Raw genomic sequence first — 19,654 nt, 5'->3', positions numbered from 1 at the left:
TACTGCATACACTTTTCTTCCTTATTACAGGCAAAGCTAGTAACGCTGGCAATACATGCAAGGTCAACTGGCTTCAGATGAATAGCCAAGGATAGGACTAAAACGGTAGCCAAACATGCTGGGACTGGACCATCAAGATAAAGGAAAAAGGAAGAGGATGACAGCTAAGATAAATCGGTAATGTAAAAGGAAACAACCAACGCTGGGCTGAGAAACCATGGCACTCAAGAGAAGGAAAAGAAAAGAGTGAAGACTCTCTACTGGAGCAAAATAGGAGTCCTGTAGAGAAACGGCAGAAGGGATTCCCATTTCACTACTGCTTTCAGCAAGTATGAAGAAAGGGTTTTTAATACCACACCTGCTACCACACACACAACGTGATGGGATAACTGAGAGCAGCAGTGAACAGGTTCCCTGCAAACCCTCCATATAAGGCATCTCAAATTTCAGATCTCTCTGGTGGATCTACACTTCACAACCTTATATTTTCAAAAAAGTCAACATGGAAACAAGATTATAACCTTACAACCTGTAGATTTACAACCTCCCAATCCCAAGATGAAACAAATCAGGAAATGAAAGTAGTCCTTTGTGAGAACTCTTCAGCAGAGGACCTCTCCTGAGCAGAGGACTGTTTTCTTCCCAGGAAGCTCTCATGCTTTTCTTGAACAGGCTGAACTTGCCCTAGGGTTGAATTACGATCACGCAGCCAATCTAAGTGCTCTACACCAACCTGGCCTAGCCTTACTGGCACCACCATATTCTTCCTTTCCTTTGTTGCCTAACAAGCCAGAGCAAGGAATTGATTTGGTCGAAAATATATTTCCTTTCTGAAGATACGTTTGAGCTGAAAGAGAGAATGACCATCCCTTTCAGTGGCATTCCCACTCAAATCAGTTTAAAGAGAAAATGAAATCTCAGCATCAGTATAATATCATAAGGGAAGCTCTCTGCATCATACCACCTTTGTTCTTGCAGATAGAGGAAGATACATGGAGAATTGAGACAGAGAATTGCAGGAAAAGACATTTTCTGGCTAAGACAGAATACTGCTCTGGAGAATGGGATTCAGTCCCTGCCTCTGCCATGAAATTTCTCAAAGACTGTACAAATGATTTCCATGTTTTTCACAGACAGTCACTAATTACACATCCCTCATTTTCTACATTTCTGGTGTAGAATCTTTTCTCAGACCAAAGATCTTGAAGACCCCAGCTTCAGCTGAAGTTACTGTATTAAAAGCATAAGCAAGTGGGTATGAAACACTACAGAATGCTAATTAGGAGATACTTTTGACATTTCCTTGTCTATACTTCATCTCCCAAACTGTCAGCAAATAACTATGAAATCTTTAGGAAAGAGTTTCAAGCATCACTCTGGCTCACACAAACAGAATATGATGAAATAATTGACTGTAGCAATAAACTGCCTACTTGAATCTGGGTGGGTAAGTTTCCAAAAATGAGTGCAAGTTTTTTGAAGCATTCAGATATTACTGTGATAGGAGCCATATGAAGCTCATAAGAAGCTGAAGACAGTTATTATGTCTTCAAAGCATGACTTGATCATCAGTCCTTAAATAAGACACAAGTCTAAAAAGTGAAGAGTAAGGAAAAAAAACCCTGATTCATCACTCATCCTGTGTTCATAAACTGTTCTGCGTATTAAATGAGATAGGGTCCTACGAAATACATCAAGCAATTGAAGGCTAGTATTATGTATGGGGGGGGGCATATTTAGGTTGCACAGAACTTTCCTAGCTTTTTTGAGCTCCACTATGAAAACAAAATATTCTTTTAACATTTTTTCTGTACTAAGAAGTATTAGTATTATATTTAGCATACAGACTGCCAGCAAGAGGGAAGTATGTTTGGCTATATATCATGCAAACTTATCTGAAGTCCACTTCTGCTCCAAATTTAAATAGACAAGACAGGGAGCAAGGCTGCAGTTTCAGGAAGTCAGCTAAGCCCATCTGGTAAGCTCACTGCTACCAAAATGGTCTGCCCCACTCATCCTCCACCCCTCCTTTAGGTCAGTTTAGCTCTAATGTGAAACCACACCTTGAAACTGTGGTTAACACAGTTCCTGTAACACAGCACAAATCCCTGCTGCTGTTAATAACTGTGGTCTGGCCCTGCTCCCACTCCCTCTCTTGTGCTAACACTGACCTTCATGTAGTTGTACAAAGAGACAACTCTGGGAACCAACCTGGCTGAAAAGGGCTTTAGCTTACAGCAAAATGAAAATTCATGCTAACATACATAAGGAAAAGGAGTAGAAATACTTCTTTTAGTGGTATTGCTGGATACAGCTACTTTAATATCAAGGAGCAAGTCATTCAGCCAATTCAGGCTGGATTCTCTGTCTTGTCCAACTCTATAAAATCAATCATAAAGAATTTACCAATAGAGGCCAAATTTCTTGACTCTCAATATATCGATGTGGTCAAGGTATTCTCTTAGTCCTACTATTAGAGCTGAACAAACATTTGCTAAGAAGGATGACTTTTCTTACTGCTCTTTTGGAAAACCAGCAAGCTTCTCCCCATCAATCAGATCTGCAATATGTAGTTCACGGCTACATAATATTACTGTGGCAAGGAGCTGACAGCAGCTGGTAGCACTTTTATTCTAAACCTGGACAAAAAACAAAAAAGTCTACAACCAAAAAATAATACTTGCAAGAGTAAGCTCACATCTATTCCTCACTCTACAGCCATGTTGAAATTTCAGCGATTCTTCTGGGTATCTCAAATGTGTTACACCTTCAAGGGAAAAACAGGTCAAAGCAAACCAGCGGGATGTTTCCTTTCCATTTCCATCTCCATTTCCATACTTCAGCATATGAATAGAGAAAATTTTACTTTTGTAATGATGCTACAGTGATTTAGTCCTTGTAAATATATTTAACACAGGTAAAGTATTTAGGTGCCCACCAGAAACTGCAAGTAGTGAAGAGAATAAAGAATAGCATCTGTCTGCCATACTTGCTGTTCCTAAAATAGATCAACACAACTTTTCTAAACAAAAAATACATCAGGGTGCCTAAAAATTTTGGGGATGAGGTAGTTTCATGTCTTTTATTCTGTAATGCTACAGAATAAAACTGTAATTCTTGCTCACTCATAATTAAATTGGTGGAGCATATATCAACTATCAATGAGAGAGACAGTACTTAAAGCACACAGATGTGCCTATTTTGGAAGCACTTGGATTACTTTTCCTAAGAGGTCAGGGTTTTAGGACCAAAAGAATAGCCCTACTGTTTGCTGTCCAGCTGAGAACAGCCCAGATTCCCTATCTTGTCTAAGTCTGCAAAATTCATGGTAAAGAACTTACAAATTTTCTTTTTCCAAAATCACTCCCATTACTTTCAATTAGCACTGGGGGAAAAGCAGAGCTAGTAACATAGTTTCACATTACGACACTAAATTTTTTGTTTATGATAAAACAAAGCTATTATTATTACTATTTGTTGGTAAGCCTTTCCTTTATTCATTTACTCCATTTCCCCTTCTTTCATGGGAAAAGAATTTCATGCTAGAGAAACTGAAAAAAAATTAAAAATTAAGATTTCAGTTTCCAGAAGTTTCTTTTTTAAAAATCACTAAAACAAATTTAATATTATAATTAATAAACTTTGTGTGCTTTCTCCTCAGACAAACTGGCAAGCATCATAAGGCATGTGGGTTTAAAGCTATTCTGTCCAACTACTTTTATTTGTTTCCTCTACACTGGATATCAAAATTCAAATCCATCATGCTCACTTGTCCAAATAATTCTGTGAATACTTGCCTTGTTTTGTAAAGAAAAAAAAGTTTTCTATTTTAGTGCTCTAAGCAGAAACACTTCAGCACATATGCTTTTAAATATGGTTTAATCAAGCTTAGGAATAATTCTGTTCTCAACTAGGGTCACAAAGACGTAGCCATAATAAAAGCTTCAGATGGAAACCCCCAGCTAATCTGGTGCACTATCCTGAACCCTCTGACAAAACTCCCGTGGATCATCTGATTTTTTCCCATTCTTATATTTAGCCTCTTGAAATGAGGTTTTTGTCTTTGTGGTTGCTGTAGAAACACCTAAAAATGAGAACAGCAAGGGCCAATGCAGCAAAAACCCTGACAACCCAAAGCTACATGTTGTGACAGCTGTTAGCTGCCAGCTTTTGGGATATGCACATTTGTTTTATTCCTGAAACTGCTGATACAAAAAAAAAAAAAAAAAAAAAAAACAACACAAACAATGTTCAAACTTGATAAAATTAGGATTTATTACACACTTCCAGTCTTCATATAATCCCTATCACAGAATGCCACACAATCCTATTTTGAGAATTAGGAAGTTTTGTTATCCTTCGCTTTTGGGAGACTGAGATATAGGGAAGCTAAAAATATTGTCTGAGGCTGCAGAAGCAGCTTATGGCAAGACAGGGAATGGATTTCTGCTCTCCATATTCACCTGGAGCTGTACAGGATACTGACTGTACATCCTTCTCATTACACCAAATCAGCAACAAACAAGGCCTTATTTTAGGACAACCAGATAATTATTTTATTGGCTTTACGGAGGTAGCAATACCTGCTATTTTCTTGAGTAGGACAGCTAAGCAGCCAGCCTGACCTGTTCAGAGAAAAAAGTTCTTTGTGCACAACAAATGAAAGAGGGGAAAGGAAAAGAAAAATATCAAGAAAGTCTATATGGGCAAGTCCATGCTGCAGACTATAACGGCGAGGGCAGTGTCTGGGACTCTCTCCAGTGCTGGAGTCAAGTTGCAACAGCTATTCTAGTGCTTGTTTGGAACCAGCTCCTTAAAAATATACTGGATCCATCAATTCAGGATAAACTACTTGAACATTTTTGTGATTCCATTTGTAGTTGAAGGAGCGGGTGAATGTGGAGTGGGAGGGAAACCATGTGCTGAACGAACTGGAGACAAGACAATCAAATTGGATTCTTGGGAGAAAAGTGACAGCCCTTGGGGAGGTTTGTTGCATGGCAATATATGCCTACAATTAACATTAAATATTTCTTTCTGAAACAAACTCTCCCTTTGGATAGGGTGCAATTTCCATAGCTTCATATCCAGAAAGTTTGGATGAGAACTGTGCAGAACAGTGCAAAATAGGAAAAAAAAAAAATCTTAGATTGCATAGGGTGAAGACTCATAGTTTAACATAAAAGTAGAGAAAAAGCATGTTTTATTTTTACCATAGAGTCAGAATCTAGGCTATGCTAAATTTATTGTCAAGGGAAAAGAAATTGATGGGAACCTGCTATTCTTCCTTGATTATCTATTTGGATCCATACACCTGACTTGGAGGCAAGAAGTTCCCAAAGACTTTAAAGATTGAAGGGTGGGGGTAAACTTCAATAGGCAATAATGATATACATCTAGAACAGGGAAAAACAAAATGCTGAAAGGGATAAAGTATCAATATCATTAACTTGTAAACAAAAAGGAAGAATTCAGAAACAGGTATGTGTAGAGGTACCTGATTCTAAAATGAAAATAAAGAAGATGCTTATGTTTCTGGTGAAAAAAATCTTAGAAAAGAAACATCATATGCCAATATATAGTCATTTTAGACTACTCAGCACAGAACTGAGAATAATACAGATTGCAGTGCATAGGTATTGTGGTTGGCTGATACTGCAGGTTCCAAAATGAAGTTCTTTATTCAAATTACTTATAGTGGTAATACTTTTATCATTATTCTAGCAGTTATTTTTACTACCTATTCTAAAGCGACCTCTTATTTCTAAACATTTTAGGGTTTTTCTCCCACAAACATGCATTTCTGCATTTGGCACAGGTTAGAGAGGCTTCTAGATGTTTTGATCTGCATCAGCTGTCAGTGGTCCCTAAAAAAGAAACAGTACATCAGCTGGCCGCAGCCATGTAACTTTACAGGTTTCAGTCAACCTCCCATTCTTGTTCCCACTTCTCTGAAAACACCTCTGGACTGAAAGCCTACTAAATGAGGGGGAAGAGGTGCAAAGAAATAGGTCCACAGTATTTAAAGCTAGTATGAAGCGTTCACTTAACAGTGGGAAGTATTACAAAAAACCCTATGCACAAACAGTTCCCTTGTATGCTACCAATAACATTTTGGAAGATGTGTCTTTATTTAATGTGTTTATTATTTTTTTAAATCCTTCTTTGGTCACTCAGCTTGGAGCCTCAGCAGGTATTTTTTCCCCTGCTAATTTATCTTGATCACTACCTAGATAGTTTCTCAGATGTCAACACATCCAAAAGTTTAATGGTTTCTTGTCATTGGACAATAATACATATTTTCAGCTGTTCTGTTACACTTCAGTTAACTAAATTTTTAGGAAGCTGTCAGCCTATCATCACTAAGTTCCAATATTTAAATAAAATGTATGAAAAAAATGGTTACAGACATGAAGTTTGACTTTCAGTTTACAAAACAGAGTAACACTGATTCTAAGGGTGGAAAACAGTCAAAGGAAATCTAATCAGTCAATTTTTCTTTCTGTGAATCTGCAAATAATAAGTAATCCTCAAACCATCAAGGTGTTGAAATTCATTTTTACTCTCATGACAGAGAAGTTAGACTGCTAACCTACTTCTCTTCAAGTGCTAATTCTTAACAGAACTCATTTCTCATGTCCTAAATCCCTAAAAACATCTTTAAAGTGAGAAAAGATATGTATATCTTACTGACACTTTCTTGCCTTTTTAGAGCTTACTCTCTCCACTTTCTCATCACATGTAGATTTTGAAGTAGATAGATACAACATACATTGTTCTTTCTACCTACTGTAGTCAGCCAAAGAGTTCAACTTCAAGTATGAATCCACACAAAGACAGTGCAGCCCTGGAACAGAGACTCTCTAGGAGATCAAACATTTGCAACCCCTGCAGGACAGGCCTGGGCTTTGAGATGCCTGCTGGTCATCCTCTAGCTCATGAGAAGCAGATGTAAAAGCAAAATTTCTAACCTTCGATTCCCAGCCCATCAGTCGTGTCTTTCTCCTGAGACAAAGAGGAGTTGCTGATGCTACAGGAGCATGTCTCCATCTCTGCTGGGGCAAGCTGAAACTTCAGCCTAGCTCCTGCTTCAAACGCAGGTGGTGGCAAATATCAAAAGGCAAATAGTGCTAATTTACCTTTAATTCTTTATATATGAGGGAATGGCTAAGCAAGAAAAAGCTGGTGACACTTCCAGCCTAGTCCACAATATGCTCCCATTAAAAAGTTTACGGTGAAGACTGAAACAGCATCTATCCCACAAGGAGCACAGCAAGAATGGGATGGCACAGGGCAGGACATGACATCTAAGTGTGGCTATTGGTCTTACCCAGCCAATATTCTGTGGAACATTTCTGTGTTAGGGGGTATCACAATGTGGAAAGTATCTTAACTCTTTTATAGTCCCATCTCTTTCATGCCTCTCAAGTACAATCGTGCAAATAACCAGCCTAAAGAAATGGACATTGGCATAAGCTCAGACTTTTCCATGACAGACCCAGTTTCACACATAGGAAAAGGGTCACTAAATAATTCCAGCAGACATTCAAATTTCTAAGTGCCAACACCCAAATTCAGTCAAATGACTGAGCAGCCAACTGTCTCATCAATGACCTCACTCGATATCAGGCTATGAGGTTAATCATTTGTATTAAGAAGAGAAGCACGCAGACTGCTGCCCACCACAGCAACAACTATGAGACTGGTTAACTATGCAGATACATAATAATTGTCTTTACCACAGTGTGACTCAGATTAAAAAAAAAAAAAAAAGTTTTCTTGGCAGCTTCCGTGTAATACTATAAATCTACTTAAGAATATTCTGTAGTTTACACTTTGTAACACAGCAAACAATAATAATAAAAACAGATCACTTGATATGCAATATTTTATTTTCATTTTTATGTAGTGTTATTGTATCTAAGCTTTACATTTCAACTGACATTCTCGAAATTTGTTAGCTGTGTTTAGGTACAGCTAAACTCATAATATGCTCATGTTTTAAGTACAACACAACATTTAGTTCTTTTCAGTAATACTTTATTCAATATGTGAAACTTCACGGAGAACTTATTCTCCATCTTCATGATTGAATTGATATGATTTATGTATCTTCAGATTTAAAACAGTGAAATAATTTTCTAGACAGCTGAACCACATTTATCGGAAATTGAGGGGTGTTATCAAAAACAATGCAAGACATGACATAATTGCCTGTGCGCCTTCCCATATCAATCAATTTCATACATTTCTTTTAGACAATATACATACACACTGTACCATGTGCAAACCCGTTCCATGTAATTTCACATTATCACTGTAATGATGGAATGCATTTGACCAAGCACAGAGCACATGTATTGCTCATGAAGTGTTTGGACTTTAATATACTAAAATGAATGAAGATTTATGAAAACAAAGAATTGCTGATGGGCCCTATGGTACAGGATAACAGTCCAGCTAAAATAAATCTGAACTCAACAGAAGATACTGAGCACACAACCTGTTTTGATGCTGCCTCAAGTTCTGCATGCTGTTCTCTTTTATAAACAAAATGATTCATTTAATTTTAAAAGCAAGTGACTATTTACTAAAATGAATTTTACTGATATACTGACATTAAATAAATATAATGTAAGCACTCTACTGAAAGGGAGCCTACACTTGCATGTGTCTGTCAATGTACAGGTGCATCTCATATTGCATGAGAGACTAAAATTGTGCACAGAATTGGTAATTTGCTGACTCTAGGCTAAAACTGTGATATGTTGGCTTTTATTTCAGGCTGCACTGGGACAATGTAGACACCAGCTCAGGTCTTAACTTAGATTCAGTTAGTCTTAACAAAATCCTAGGTATTGCCCAGTTGTCATATACCTTCTCTGGGCCTGGTGACATCTGGGAATAGCGAACCTATAGGATCACACAGATCTCCTCTTGCTTTCACATTATATCTGTTCCAGCACCAGGAACTTTTGTGATTTTAGTGAGAGAGTATTTCTGAACGTGAGGAAGATGTTCAGAACAAAGACGGTTTAACAGGTGCTTGTGTCATCTTTCCAATGACAGTCGTGACACAAATTGGTATAAGGCAATCATCAACTAGGCTCATTCCTTTGTGGATTTTATTTGAAAACACCAGGAAGAAAATGTGATTCTTACTATGTCAGTACACAGAAGCATCCCTCAGAAAACTATATTCCTCATTTTTGACCTATACAGTTTTCTGGCTTTGTCCTGCCACCTTTATCACTTCCATTTTCTTTGGCCTTCCTGATACTCTGAACTCTGGGGAAAAAAAAAAAAAAAAAAAAAAGTTTCTGTGTCCTTAGCACCTTCAACTACTCTAAAAATGAAGCAAATGGAAACCAAAGTCACTATCTACTTACTGGAAATCAGTCTGCATCTGACAGGATTAAGACCACTGAGCTAGAATCACTGCAAGGTTGGCAATTATCAGCATGCATGTCACAGCTTTTCTATGCTCATGACACATCCAGTTTATTCAAGATCACATTCTCTACCCTACCCAAGCACACCATTCCTGGAAAATGCATCAAAAAAATCAGCATCCACTGTTTGTCTGACCAGTGTGAATCACTTTCAAAGGCATGTCCCCAGGAAGATGGATTTGTTTTGCTGCTTGATTTGGCATTCTCGAGTGCATGAGCTGAGACATTATTTAACCTAAAGACTTCAGGCATTGGTACAACATTTGCTATATCACCAGCAACCAAAATGGGAAATAAGTTTTAAAATAGCATTAAAAAAAATCACAGACAGATTATGTTGCATAAGAATTAACAGCATCAGAACTCATGGCTGATTCTTTCCCCAGCTGGGACTTATCAGTAGTGAGCAGAGGAACAACCTTTTCCAGCCTGGGACTGCCAGCTGGAGTGTCCTTGCAATTGGTGGCAGGGGCCGGGAGCCCAAAGTTAGCTCCCACAGTAGTTTTCCAGCTAATCAAAACTCCAATCTGTGGCTGTCGCACTTGGTCCTTTTTCCCTTTCCTGATTTTTTTTTATTCTAGTTTTTGACAATTTCTTCCGATTCCTGGCTTCTGGGATGTTTCTTGCCCTGGTCTCTACTCTGGCTCCTTAGGATCAGTCACACAGCCTTGACTCCTCAGAACTGCTGTATCATTTTAACATATGATAAAAACATAGACCTCCTAGGATAAAATTAAGCTTTTTTAACTTTCTTCTCACTTTCATTTATACCTTTTGCTATTCCCAAGTTTTTTCTAAGCATTTGCATGTTGATTCCTAAAATGCAGCTCTTCTTAACAAATATGCTGCCCCAGTTATTAATGACTTCTGATAAAACATGACTATAGTTTCAGTAAAAACAAATTCAATTTGCTCAAGCAAGGCTGTAATATTACAAGCACTTATTTAGTTTTAGTCTTCCTTGGCTGTTCTTGCAAACTGTTAAAAACACATGTGTTTGAGTATTTACAACTAAAATCTTTGAGTTTTGGCCCTGAACAGCACTTGCACATGCATCCTGGCTTTACGGCAGCCAAAATGTATCCTTTTTCATTCTGCTATCAGATAACTGACTTGCCATTGCCATAAAAGGGACAGAGCTTCAAGCACAATATAAAAATTCCTGGGATGTTTGAGTCAATCCTCATTTAGCTTATTTTTCCCTTAATACACGCACTGTGAATACAAGCCGTTAATATATTAATTTTTCTTCATACTTTTGTTCTAATTCTTTAGGGTCCCATAAGTCTATACCAGTGTATTTTCCAACCTTATCTGGTCTTATTAAAAGCATTTATTTCCTAAGATTGTAGACTATCAAATATTTGTATTCCTCAAAAACAGAAGTCTTCAGTAGACTAGAAAACAAGTTTTCTTCCACCACATAAACAACTGGACTAATAAGACCAAGAGATTTACAATATCCAGTCAGCACATAGCTATCCAGTGAACATCAGCTGTCTGATTTGTTTTATTCCTTAGCTACAACTGAAACAAAGTGTCTGAAGAAGAACATGACCAAAAAAACCATAAAAAACAAAACAAAAAAGAAAGAGAAACCATTCTAACAAAACCATTCTAACCTCTCTATACTAAGCTAAGGACCCCATAAATTATCTATTAAAATAGAACCAATTAATAAAAAACAATACCCCCAGTTAGTGATTTTTTGCATAAGAGATTACCTATTTCATTGTAAGTTTCCAAAATGGATATCTATAAAAATAATCCTCGCATAAGAACAGCATCAACTATATTGATAAATTAGGACAGTTGCATCCACGAAGCTATTTAGAAGTGCTCTACCAGGGTAGTGCTCCATTATCAAGGTAATATCCTCCTGTACAGAAGACATAATAGCACCTTGGCTAGGAGGAATAGGTTGATCGTCATGGTGAACCAATAAACCTCCCATGTAGCTAGAGATTATAAATTCCAAGGCAGCAGAGGAAAAAAAAACAGTCTCACAGAAAAGACAGATCTGACTGGACTTTTTTTTTTTTTTTTTTTTAAGGTGGTAGAGGAGAGACAATGGTAGCTACCTCAAGTCATTTCCTTCTAACAAGTAATAGGGAACACCACTAGCCTTCTGGCAGCTTTTTAAGAAGTTTAGCATCTAGAATTAATTTGCGACTTTCATCACATCTCAATTCAGAGATTAAGTATGGAGCCTGATAACGTGAGCTTCTCAGCACATCTCTTCTGCTACCATTTTAAAAGCTGGACAGAGTTCTCTGTTGGGATGACAATATTTTACCTAAAAAATTATTTCTGCTTCTCAGATGCAGAGTTTGAAATATTCTTGAAAGCAGGTACACATTCTTTTCTGTGTTTTGCAAGTAGGAAAATTGTTAATTTGTCCCATGCCCAATAAATGAAAGGGTATTTTTCTCCTAAATGCACCTAACTCACCAGGCCTTTAATTAAAGTGTCCTAGTTCTTCACACTAATCCTTGTGTATTAAGCTAATTCTTTTATTTATTTTATAACTTCGACAATTTCTTCCTTCAATTCCCTCTCAACCATCTTGAAAGCCTTCATCTCAAAATGCTGCATCTGTCATTGTTACTAGAGGATGAAAGCCACAAAAAGATGAAAGAAAAATGTGTTTCTTTTTATATGCAATTTGTTTACTCTGCGCACTTGACAGCGCTTTGTGCTTTGTCCATTACATTGTTCTAGCGATGATGCACACCCTTCCTCAGACCCTGCAAGAGGCTATTTGCCAGCAACAGCAGTAGTGAAGGTGAAGCCAACGGGCGCATGCACAGAGAGAAAAGGGAGAGGAAAGGAGGGGAACAGAGGATGTTTGGTAGTTCTGCTCTTGGATCCACCCAAAAAAGCCCCAACCTACACATAACTTTCATAAAACAAGCTGAACAAGTTTACCAAAAAGAACACTCTTACAGGTATAAAGGTGGAGCTACAATTTTCTTTTGAACCCATAAGTACACAGGAAGCCAACAGATTTCAGTAATATTCTGATGCCCCTGTTGAAGTTTTCATATGCTTGATGACTTGGCAAATCAGAGGTGAAAAGGAGTATTTCCTGTCACTACCATACATTCACCTAAGCTAGGAGAAGTCAATACTACCTTATGGTTTACCATGTTTTTGCCCTTGTTGGAAATGTGACAGAAGTAGGTACAATGGGGTGTAACTTATAGGAGATTTCCTAATAAATGCACAGTTGAGATATTAGTTCAATCAAGGTGGTAATAAGTAAACATAGAGCAGAACACGGTATAGCAGAGATAGAAATGACTGGAAGTAAAAGTGTTTTTAATATACAATGCTTTATACATATTTTTAAAGAAAGTTTAGTCAAGCTGTTCGATCAGTAAGAGGAAATCTCAAAGCCAGATGAAGGTAAACAGTATTCTTTTTAGTCTTTGAAATACTTATTCAATCTCATTTAGTGATATATGGATATATTTTTCTAACACTAAATAGAAACTTAAAGCTAAAAGAGGATACAGATTTTGTCTGACTAAAATTTTGTCCTTCATCTGTTATATATGTCAGAGAGTAACAACAGAAAGGATTTTTCTTATTTTCTACATACAGAAAACATTTGCCTTTTTCTTTACTGAAAGTCCCTTCAGATTAGAATGACATAATGATAATAACTGACTTATTGACACTGTTATAATTTGTTCTGAACTTAGGCTTCCATACAATCCAAAATACTGCTTTAGAAAGTCTCTTGGAGGGCTAATGCCACATACTTTTCTGATGTATTAAATTACTAAGAATAATTCCAGCCAGTCATGACCCAGAGAAGTCAAAATTTATCTTCCCACAAACATCATTAAATTGTAGCAATACTTCATATGTTCAATTACTCATTAAATACACTAGTTGCTATTTCAGTCAGCCAGATTATAGCCCAAACCCAAATTTTGCCCTAGGACCAAACTTTGCAAGGTGTCAATTGCCTTTCTAATGGGAAAGGCAATGGAAATTCTGGGAAGGGACCAGTATGCAACTTTTAAACACTGATGAAGTAAGTCAATTTATTTTCATGTTGAGGTTGTTGAATCTTCCTTTGTTTAGTCTAGTTCTATAAAAAGAACAATATTCATAAGCCTATCCCAAGAGATGGTTCTGACATTTTTAAACAATTGCCTTAGGTGCCTGCATCAGCTCTCCTACATTTCTCCACACAATCACGGCAAGTGACAGTATATATGCAAGTAGGATGAACATCCAGTATAACCTCACACATTATATAACCTAATTATTTTCCAGATTATATACTGCAAGCAGAGGAGCTGCAATGGAATAGTGCAGTAGTTCTAGAAACATTCAATAGACATAAAATGTTCAGAAGTGAAAACTGTGATACTTGAGATTATGGACCACAAATGCACTTGCATATGCTGATGCTGAACAGCTGGCTCTGGGAATGACATTCCCAAAGATGAGTCAGGAGTGCTTAGGGAGCCTGGACAAGAGTTCTCCGCAGCCAGTACACTCAGCTGGTGGTGCTCATACACAGCAGGCAGCAAACATGTATGTATTTCTGAAGCAACCTACATTTCTCTCCGAATTCTGGCACCACATCATCCTCTCCCCTCCTAAGGCTGCCACTCGAAATTTGGTACCAGCTTAGTTTTTTAGCCAGAGTCACTTCTCCAAATGTAACCGCCCAACCTCAGATGCCTGAGGAGAGAGAGCTGGGTTACTCTTGCCTTGGCATGGAGCTGGAGGAGCAACCACTGTGGCATCCTTCTCACGGAGCAGTAGTGGCGCTGGAGCTCTGGCAGGGGAAGCAGGGCAACCGGGCCCAATTCCCCCTTCTGCCCAACAGGATTCAAATCTACTTCTTCCACAAGACTATAGACTACACTGGTGATGGTATGGGGAGAAGAAGTCTCTCTCTTGCTGGAGCTGTGCCGTTGTATAAAAGGTGTATACGCCTCTGTGGCCAGAGGGAGGGAAAGTGGACAGGAAGGACAGCAGGGAGAAGGATGTTCCCCAGGAAGCAAGGAGTCACAGGGCCTGCCCCCTTGTTCCTAGAAGCGCTTACAAATTCTGCTTTGTTTATATTTTCATCGAATGACTCCTTACTGCCAGGAGCAGACCCCAGGACTCCCACTTTCCTGGAGAACACTCCTCCCTGCAGGCTGGAAGGCCACATCCCTGCCTGGGCTCTCAGTGCTCTCTGTGGCCACCCCAGATCTCACATCCCTTCCTACGGGGTGATCTAGCTCCACCAGGAGGAAGGGGAAGTGCTGCGCTTCTCTTCCTCACACCCATCCCATGCCCCACTATAGTCCCCTTCAGCCTGAGGCGGGGGGGACCAAACCCTGCCTTCCATTTCCCAGGCAGTTCATTGAATGTCAGTTGGATCTCTCCATCTGGCCATCTTTTGGAATTAAAGTGATCATATCTCTGTTCCGAACTGAGACTTATCAGGGTTTGTTAAACATGCTGTTACTATTTACAGGACAAGTCCTTCAGGAGATTTAGGGACATGGATGTCACATGGCTTTAAAGCATAGGTGAGGTGAGTGGCTCAGCATCTAAGATAGCTGTGGTCCTTCACATGGATGGCTGGAGAATGCAGGTGCTCAACTTTGCCTTATTTCTCACGTAAAAATACACCAAAGTGAATTGTTGTCAGTCATTCAGACAGTCATATGAATTTTTTCAAGCCATATACAAAAAAGTTGAAGTCATTCCTTTTATCTAGCCTTTGGCTATACTATTGCATCCCAGTGAACCATTTTTTAATGAAAGCAGAACAGAAAAATCTTTCAGACTAGTTGGGACTGACTTCTTATTTGCTTTCGGACTCAAATTGTTTGTGTGTGTTTGTGTCAAACAGTGGTCCCAAATATGATTAAAAATAGAATGGGTGACGTGAGGAAGGCGTGAAGGCTACACAGCACAGCAGCCTCTGCCCAGCCACTGACCGCGCCACACCCCAGACAGGGCTTACAGGGGACAGTAACCTTTTGGCCTCTCATCAGGACGCTCCTAACAGTCGGTACACATTCAGCTTAAACAGCACTGGTAGAAACAGCATTGTCCTTATGGAAAAAATTATGCATGCTTTTAATCATAGTTTTGGCCTACCTCCTCCTACTAGCTGGATGGAGCTTTCTCTCCGTTCCGGCCCAGCTCCCATTTTGCCAACAGAAAAAGTTCAAAGGAAGATGGAATGGGAATTCAAGGAGAAAAGCTAAGATACGGACATCTCCACTCCTCTGAAGTGGAATGACATGCAGACTATTTATATCAAAGGTAGTTTGTCCCACTGTTTAAGCAGAGCCAGAAGTTCTTGTAGCATTTCAGAAAACACATAGAATGCAACTACTGTAATACTGACAACATATCAAACCATTAAACTAGGATTTCCATGGCATTGTCATCTCTCAACTAAATAGCACTAATGTTAGGAAACAGACTTTCTTCAAAGGAAACGGGAGCCAGAAGAGTGTCAGAAATGAGAACCCCTGCAGAGTTCCGTCAAAACAAGTTTCTCCTGTAACTGTCTCACGGGAATAATCTCTCAGTCTGACCTGAGAACATCTCGGTCTGGTGCCATGTTTTCCATTCTGCTCTCAATTTCAGAATGGAAGTTGAATCTCATGAGAAAAAACATAAAACTCTACAAAAGCCAAAATTAGCTCTAACTAATATTTTAAGGCAGAACACACTGAGCTTCTAGTGCCTGGATGCATTTTATAGTGCCACAATACAACCTGAGAAGGGCCCTGTGGAAGCCACCAAGGATTCATCCCTTTTTCTACAGTAAGGCATGTGATCCTGACCCCAGCTGGCTCAAGTCTGGCTTTGCTATGTCAAACGCTTACATAAGAGCAGCCCTTCCAAATCTCCCTGAATGTATTTAATCATGAATATGTCAATGATAGAAAACAATTTTTCACTTTGTCAGTCCTGCTACACTGCAAAATTAATACAAACAACATAGCATGAGTTGCTTCTGTTACATTTTCATCCACAGACATGATCTCAAGTTTCAGTTAGTCAACCCTGTACAACCATGATGAAGGCAACAGGAAAATTAAGAACGTAACTTGACAAGAGTGTGGCAGCACAAATACAATTTTTTGGAAAGTCTAGCTGATGTAAGCTATTTGGGGGCAAGAAAGAGACTTTTTTTTTCCCAGGAGAAAAATAGTGGCATGTGCATTCAGTCTATTGCAATCAATACCAGATTCAACCTTGTCTATTCCACAGTCATCTTCTAAAAACACAGCTACTCTTTAAATGTAAATAGAGCAACTGAACAGCGGGAACTTGTTCATCTGAGCACAACGTGAGCACTGGGCCAGCTGTGCCAGCTCTTCAAAAGCAGAAGAGGTCCTGCCCAGGGTACAGTAGATAGCGTAACACCATTCAGTCATCATCACTGGCGTGCATCAGTCTGGCTCAACGATCCCAAAAGGGAAGCCTCTCAGCTACCACCCACATTCTGGTACGCTGCAGGCCTACAGCAGTCTCCATCGCCCTTCAGATAGCTGCTAGTAACCTGCGACAGAGCGGAGTTGTGGACAATGCCGACAGAACTGAACCGATTCAAAGGCCACCCATGTACGGCTTAAAGTTTATCTAAGCTAACGAAGCTGCCGGAAGTTTAACTTCCATAGCATACAGGAATTGTAAAGCTTATGCAGGCAGCACAGCATAGAGATAAAGGTTAATTATGCAATAACATTAAGATTATTAACAATTAACAATTATTAACAATTAACAGCTCCAGATTACATTATGAAGACTTTTGATTTTAGTAAAACAATTTATCTAGCACAGAGGAGAATTCTGAAACAGTGTTTCTTCAGAGTTGCCATAAAAGACCTGAAATCATGTAACAGATATTAAAGTTTTTGTGTTCTTTTAAGAGGCACATCTTCCCTACAGGCTGCTTGCTTTCTCTGGTTGACAGTCATGGTGTACCCAGTGACTCCATGTAAAGAGTGCAAGATGGGAACATATTCCACAGACAGATATTTATACCTCCATGAATACCAAATCCAAAATTCAAATGTGAATCACTTATCTCAAAGGATTTTAATTAATTAAAATTAATATATCCTGAAAAGATGGCAGTTGAATGCCAAACGATGCGTGAAACATCTAAAAGGTGTATCACCAAGTGATTTACTGCAATCACAGTAAAGGATATTATCAGCCTAAGAGCAACACATAAGACATCAGAAGTTCAATGCACTTCTTATTTAGCTAATTCAAGGCATATCATCTCCATCTTCACATAGAGAAAACATAATTCAATATAGAATTTAATTTCTGCTGAAACTGCAGAAAAAGATTAAAATGTCCCTTTCCGGTACTTCCTTTACTGATTAAGAAGACGATATTACAAAAAGCTTCCTGCCCATGCCCACTTACGTGTTTTCAGCATCACTGAATTTCAATATTCCAATATCAAACTGGCCAAACGCAAGAAACCAAGGAGACATGAAATGATGTCCTATTTCGGATTATAACGCTAACTGCTTTTACTTGGAGGGTAGAATATCTGAGGAATGGGACAAATACTTCAGGAGCGCCAGGAAACAGAGTCCTTTAACTCAAGGGACAGTGGACAGCCAGTATCTCAGTAATAAAATTAGTTCTCTTAGCAAGACTTCCAGACTACTTGCATACTTTCGATTTTAATTATCTGTGGCTGAATCTCGCCCCATGGGGAAAGATGCCAGGACTGAACTTTAATCATTAACATTAGAAGCCTTCCCGGTCTCCAGCCTCCTGCAGGGGTCAGCGGCAGCGAGCCAAAGGCTCTGAATCCCGGCAACCACCTACCCTCACGCCCCCTCCTCAGCCAGAGGTGAGCGCGGCGGATCCGCGGCAGAGCGCGGGCGCCGCCGCCGCCCCGCGGCGGCCCCAGCCGGGACGGGCGGCCCCGCGATGGGCTCCCCGCGCCCGCCGCGGGGCTGCGCCGCGGCTCCGGCCCCTCTGCCCGCCGATACCCGCGCGAGCGCGGCGGGAGCGGGGCAGCGAGCGGAGGCGGCCCCCGCCGAGGGCCGCAGCCACGGGGCATCCCCGCGGGCGCGGAGCACCACCTGGCCGCTCCACCTTCCCGGCGTGGCTCAGGCGGGGAGCGGGCGAAGGGGCTCCCTGCCGCCGGCCCCGCTTGCCCCACCTCGGCTCCCCGTCCCGTCCCGTCCGTCGCGGCGCGTCCTTCCCGAGGAGGGGAGAGAGGGGAGGGGGCGCGGGGGGCATTTCGCAGGGAGGGCCGGGGGGAGCCGCGGCTGCCCGCCCGCCCCCGCGTACTCACCGCGGCAGACACGGCGCTGAGCTCGGCGCTCAGCAGCAGCCCGAAGCCCAGCCAGAGCAGCATGCTGCCGCGCACCGCACCGCACCGCACCGCACCGCGCCGCGCCGCGCCGTCGGGGGCGCCGGCGGCTCAGTGTGCGGCTCTGCGGGGCCGGCCCCACATGCGCGCCTCTGCCCGGTCGCGGCGACGGCGCCTGCAATGCCTTCGAGGCGAGGGACTCGCCGCGCCGTAACTTATGGGCGGCGGCAGCCCCCCCTCCTCCTCCTCCTCCCGGGCGGAGACCCTGGGAGGAAGAAACCTCGCCAGCGCCCGCGCCCCGCCGGCCGCAGTTCCTCCTGCCGCTGCTCGCTGGTGTGTGGCGGGGGGCGGGGTGAGGGAGCCCGCGCTCCCTTTTTGCCCCCCACCGCCGCGGCCGCCCGGGCGGGAGCGGCGGCGGCGCCGCGCGGAACGGTGCGGAGCGGCGCGGGCCGCGGCGGGCGGGCTGCGCGGGGGCGGCCGCGGCCGGCAGGAAGAGGGACGCGGGGTCTGCGCCCCCGCGCCGGTGGCTGCGCGCTCGCGGAGCCGCTTCCCGCGCGGCGCGGCCCGCCGGCCGCTGCGCGCCCCCGGTAGCGGCTCCGCGCGGCGCGGCGAGCGCCGGGGAGGCGGCTGGCGTGAAATGCGGGTTTTTGTCTGCTTTCCAGGGGCTGCCGTCCCGCGTAAGGAAACCCGGAGCGGAGCCCCCCGGGCAGGGAGGGCGCAAAAATGGACATCTCGCGGCTTCCGAACGCGCGTATTTTTATTTGTCAGTAAGTAATCCCACTTGGCCGGTCTGGGGAACTGGCTTTTTTAAAGTCTTACGGTGATAACCTTTCACTGTATAGTTTTTTCACGTGCTTGTATTCTGTTAGGTTAA

The 19,654-nt window shown here is 41.4% G+C and overlaps 2 protein-coding genes across 3 annotated transcripts in view; one reads left to right on the top strand and one right to left on the bottom strand.

Annotated features, from left to right (window-relative positions):
- Window positions 1–18,977, bottom strand: part of COL4A1 (collagen type IV alpha 1 chain) — a 130,238-nt gene extending 111,261 nt beyond the window's left edge. The window contains exon 1 of the mRNA XM_064504029.1: window positions 18,763–18,977. Within this exon, the coding sequence (XP_064360099.1) occupies window positions 18,763–18,825 (63 nt within the window). The 5' untranslated portion in view covers window positions 18,826–18,977. The remainder of the gene's footprint in view (window positions 1–18,762) is intronic.
- A 74-nt stretch (window positions 18,978–19,051) lies between these two features.
- The window catches only part of COL4A2 (collagen type IV alpha 2 chain), a 143,225-nt gene continuing 142,622 nt past the window's right edge, over window positions 19,052–19,654 (top strand). Inside the window, exons 1-2 of one of the 2 annotated variants that reach the window (XM_064504018.1) lie at window positions 19,052–19,113; window positions 19,443–19,547. In XM_064504018.1, the coding sequence (XP_064360088.1) occupies window positions 19,504–19,547 (44 nt within the window). In that variant the 5' untranslated portion in view covers window positions 19,052–19,113; window positions 19,443–19,503. Of the gene's footprint in view, window positions 19,213–19,442; window positions 19,548–19,654 lie in introns of both variants that reach the window. The other variant, XM_064504013.1, reaches the window with a different exon arrangement.

Source organism: Dromaius novaehollandiae, chromosome 1 (genome assembly GCF_036370855.1).
Source record: "Dromaius novaehollandiae isolate bDroNov1 chromosome 1, bDroNov1.hap1, whole genome shotgun sequence".
Classification (NCBI taxonomy): domain Eukaryota; kingdom Metazoa; phylum Chordata; class Aves; order Casuariiformes; family Dromaiidae; genus Dromaius; species Dromaius novaehollandiae.
This window is presented reverse-complemented; position numbering and strand designations above follow the sequence as displayed.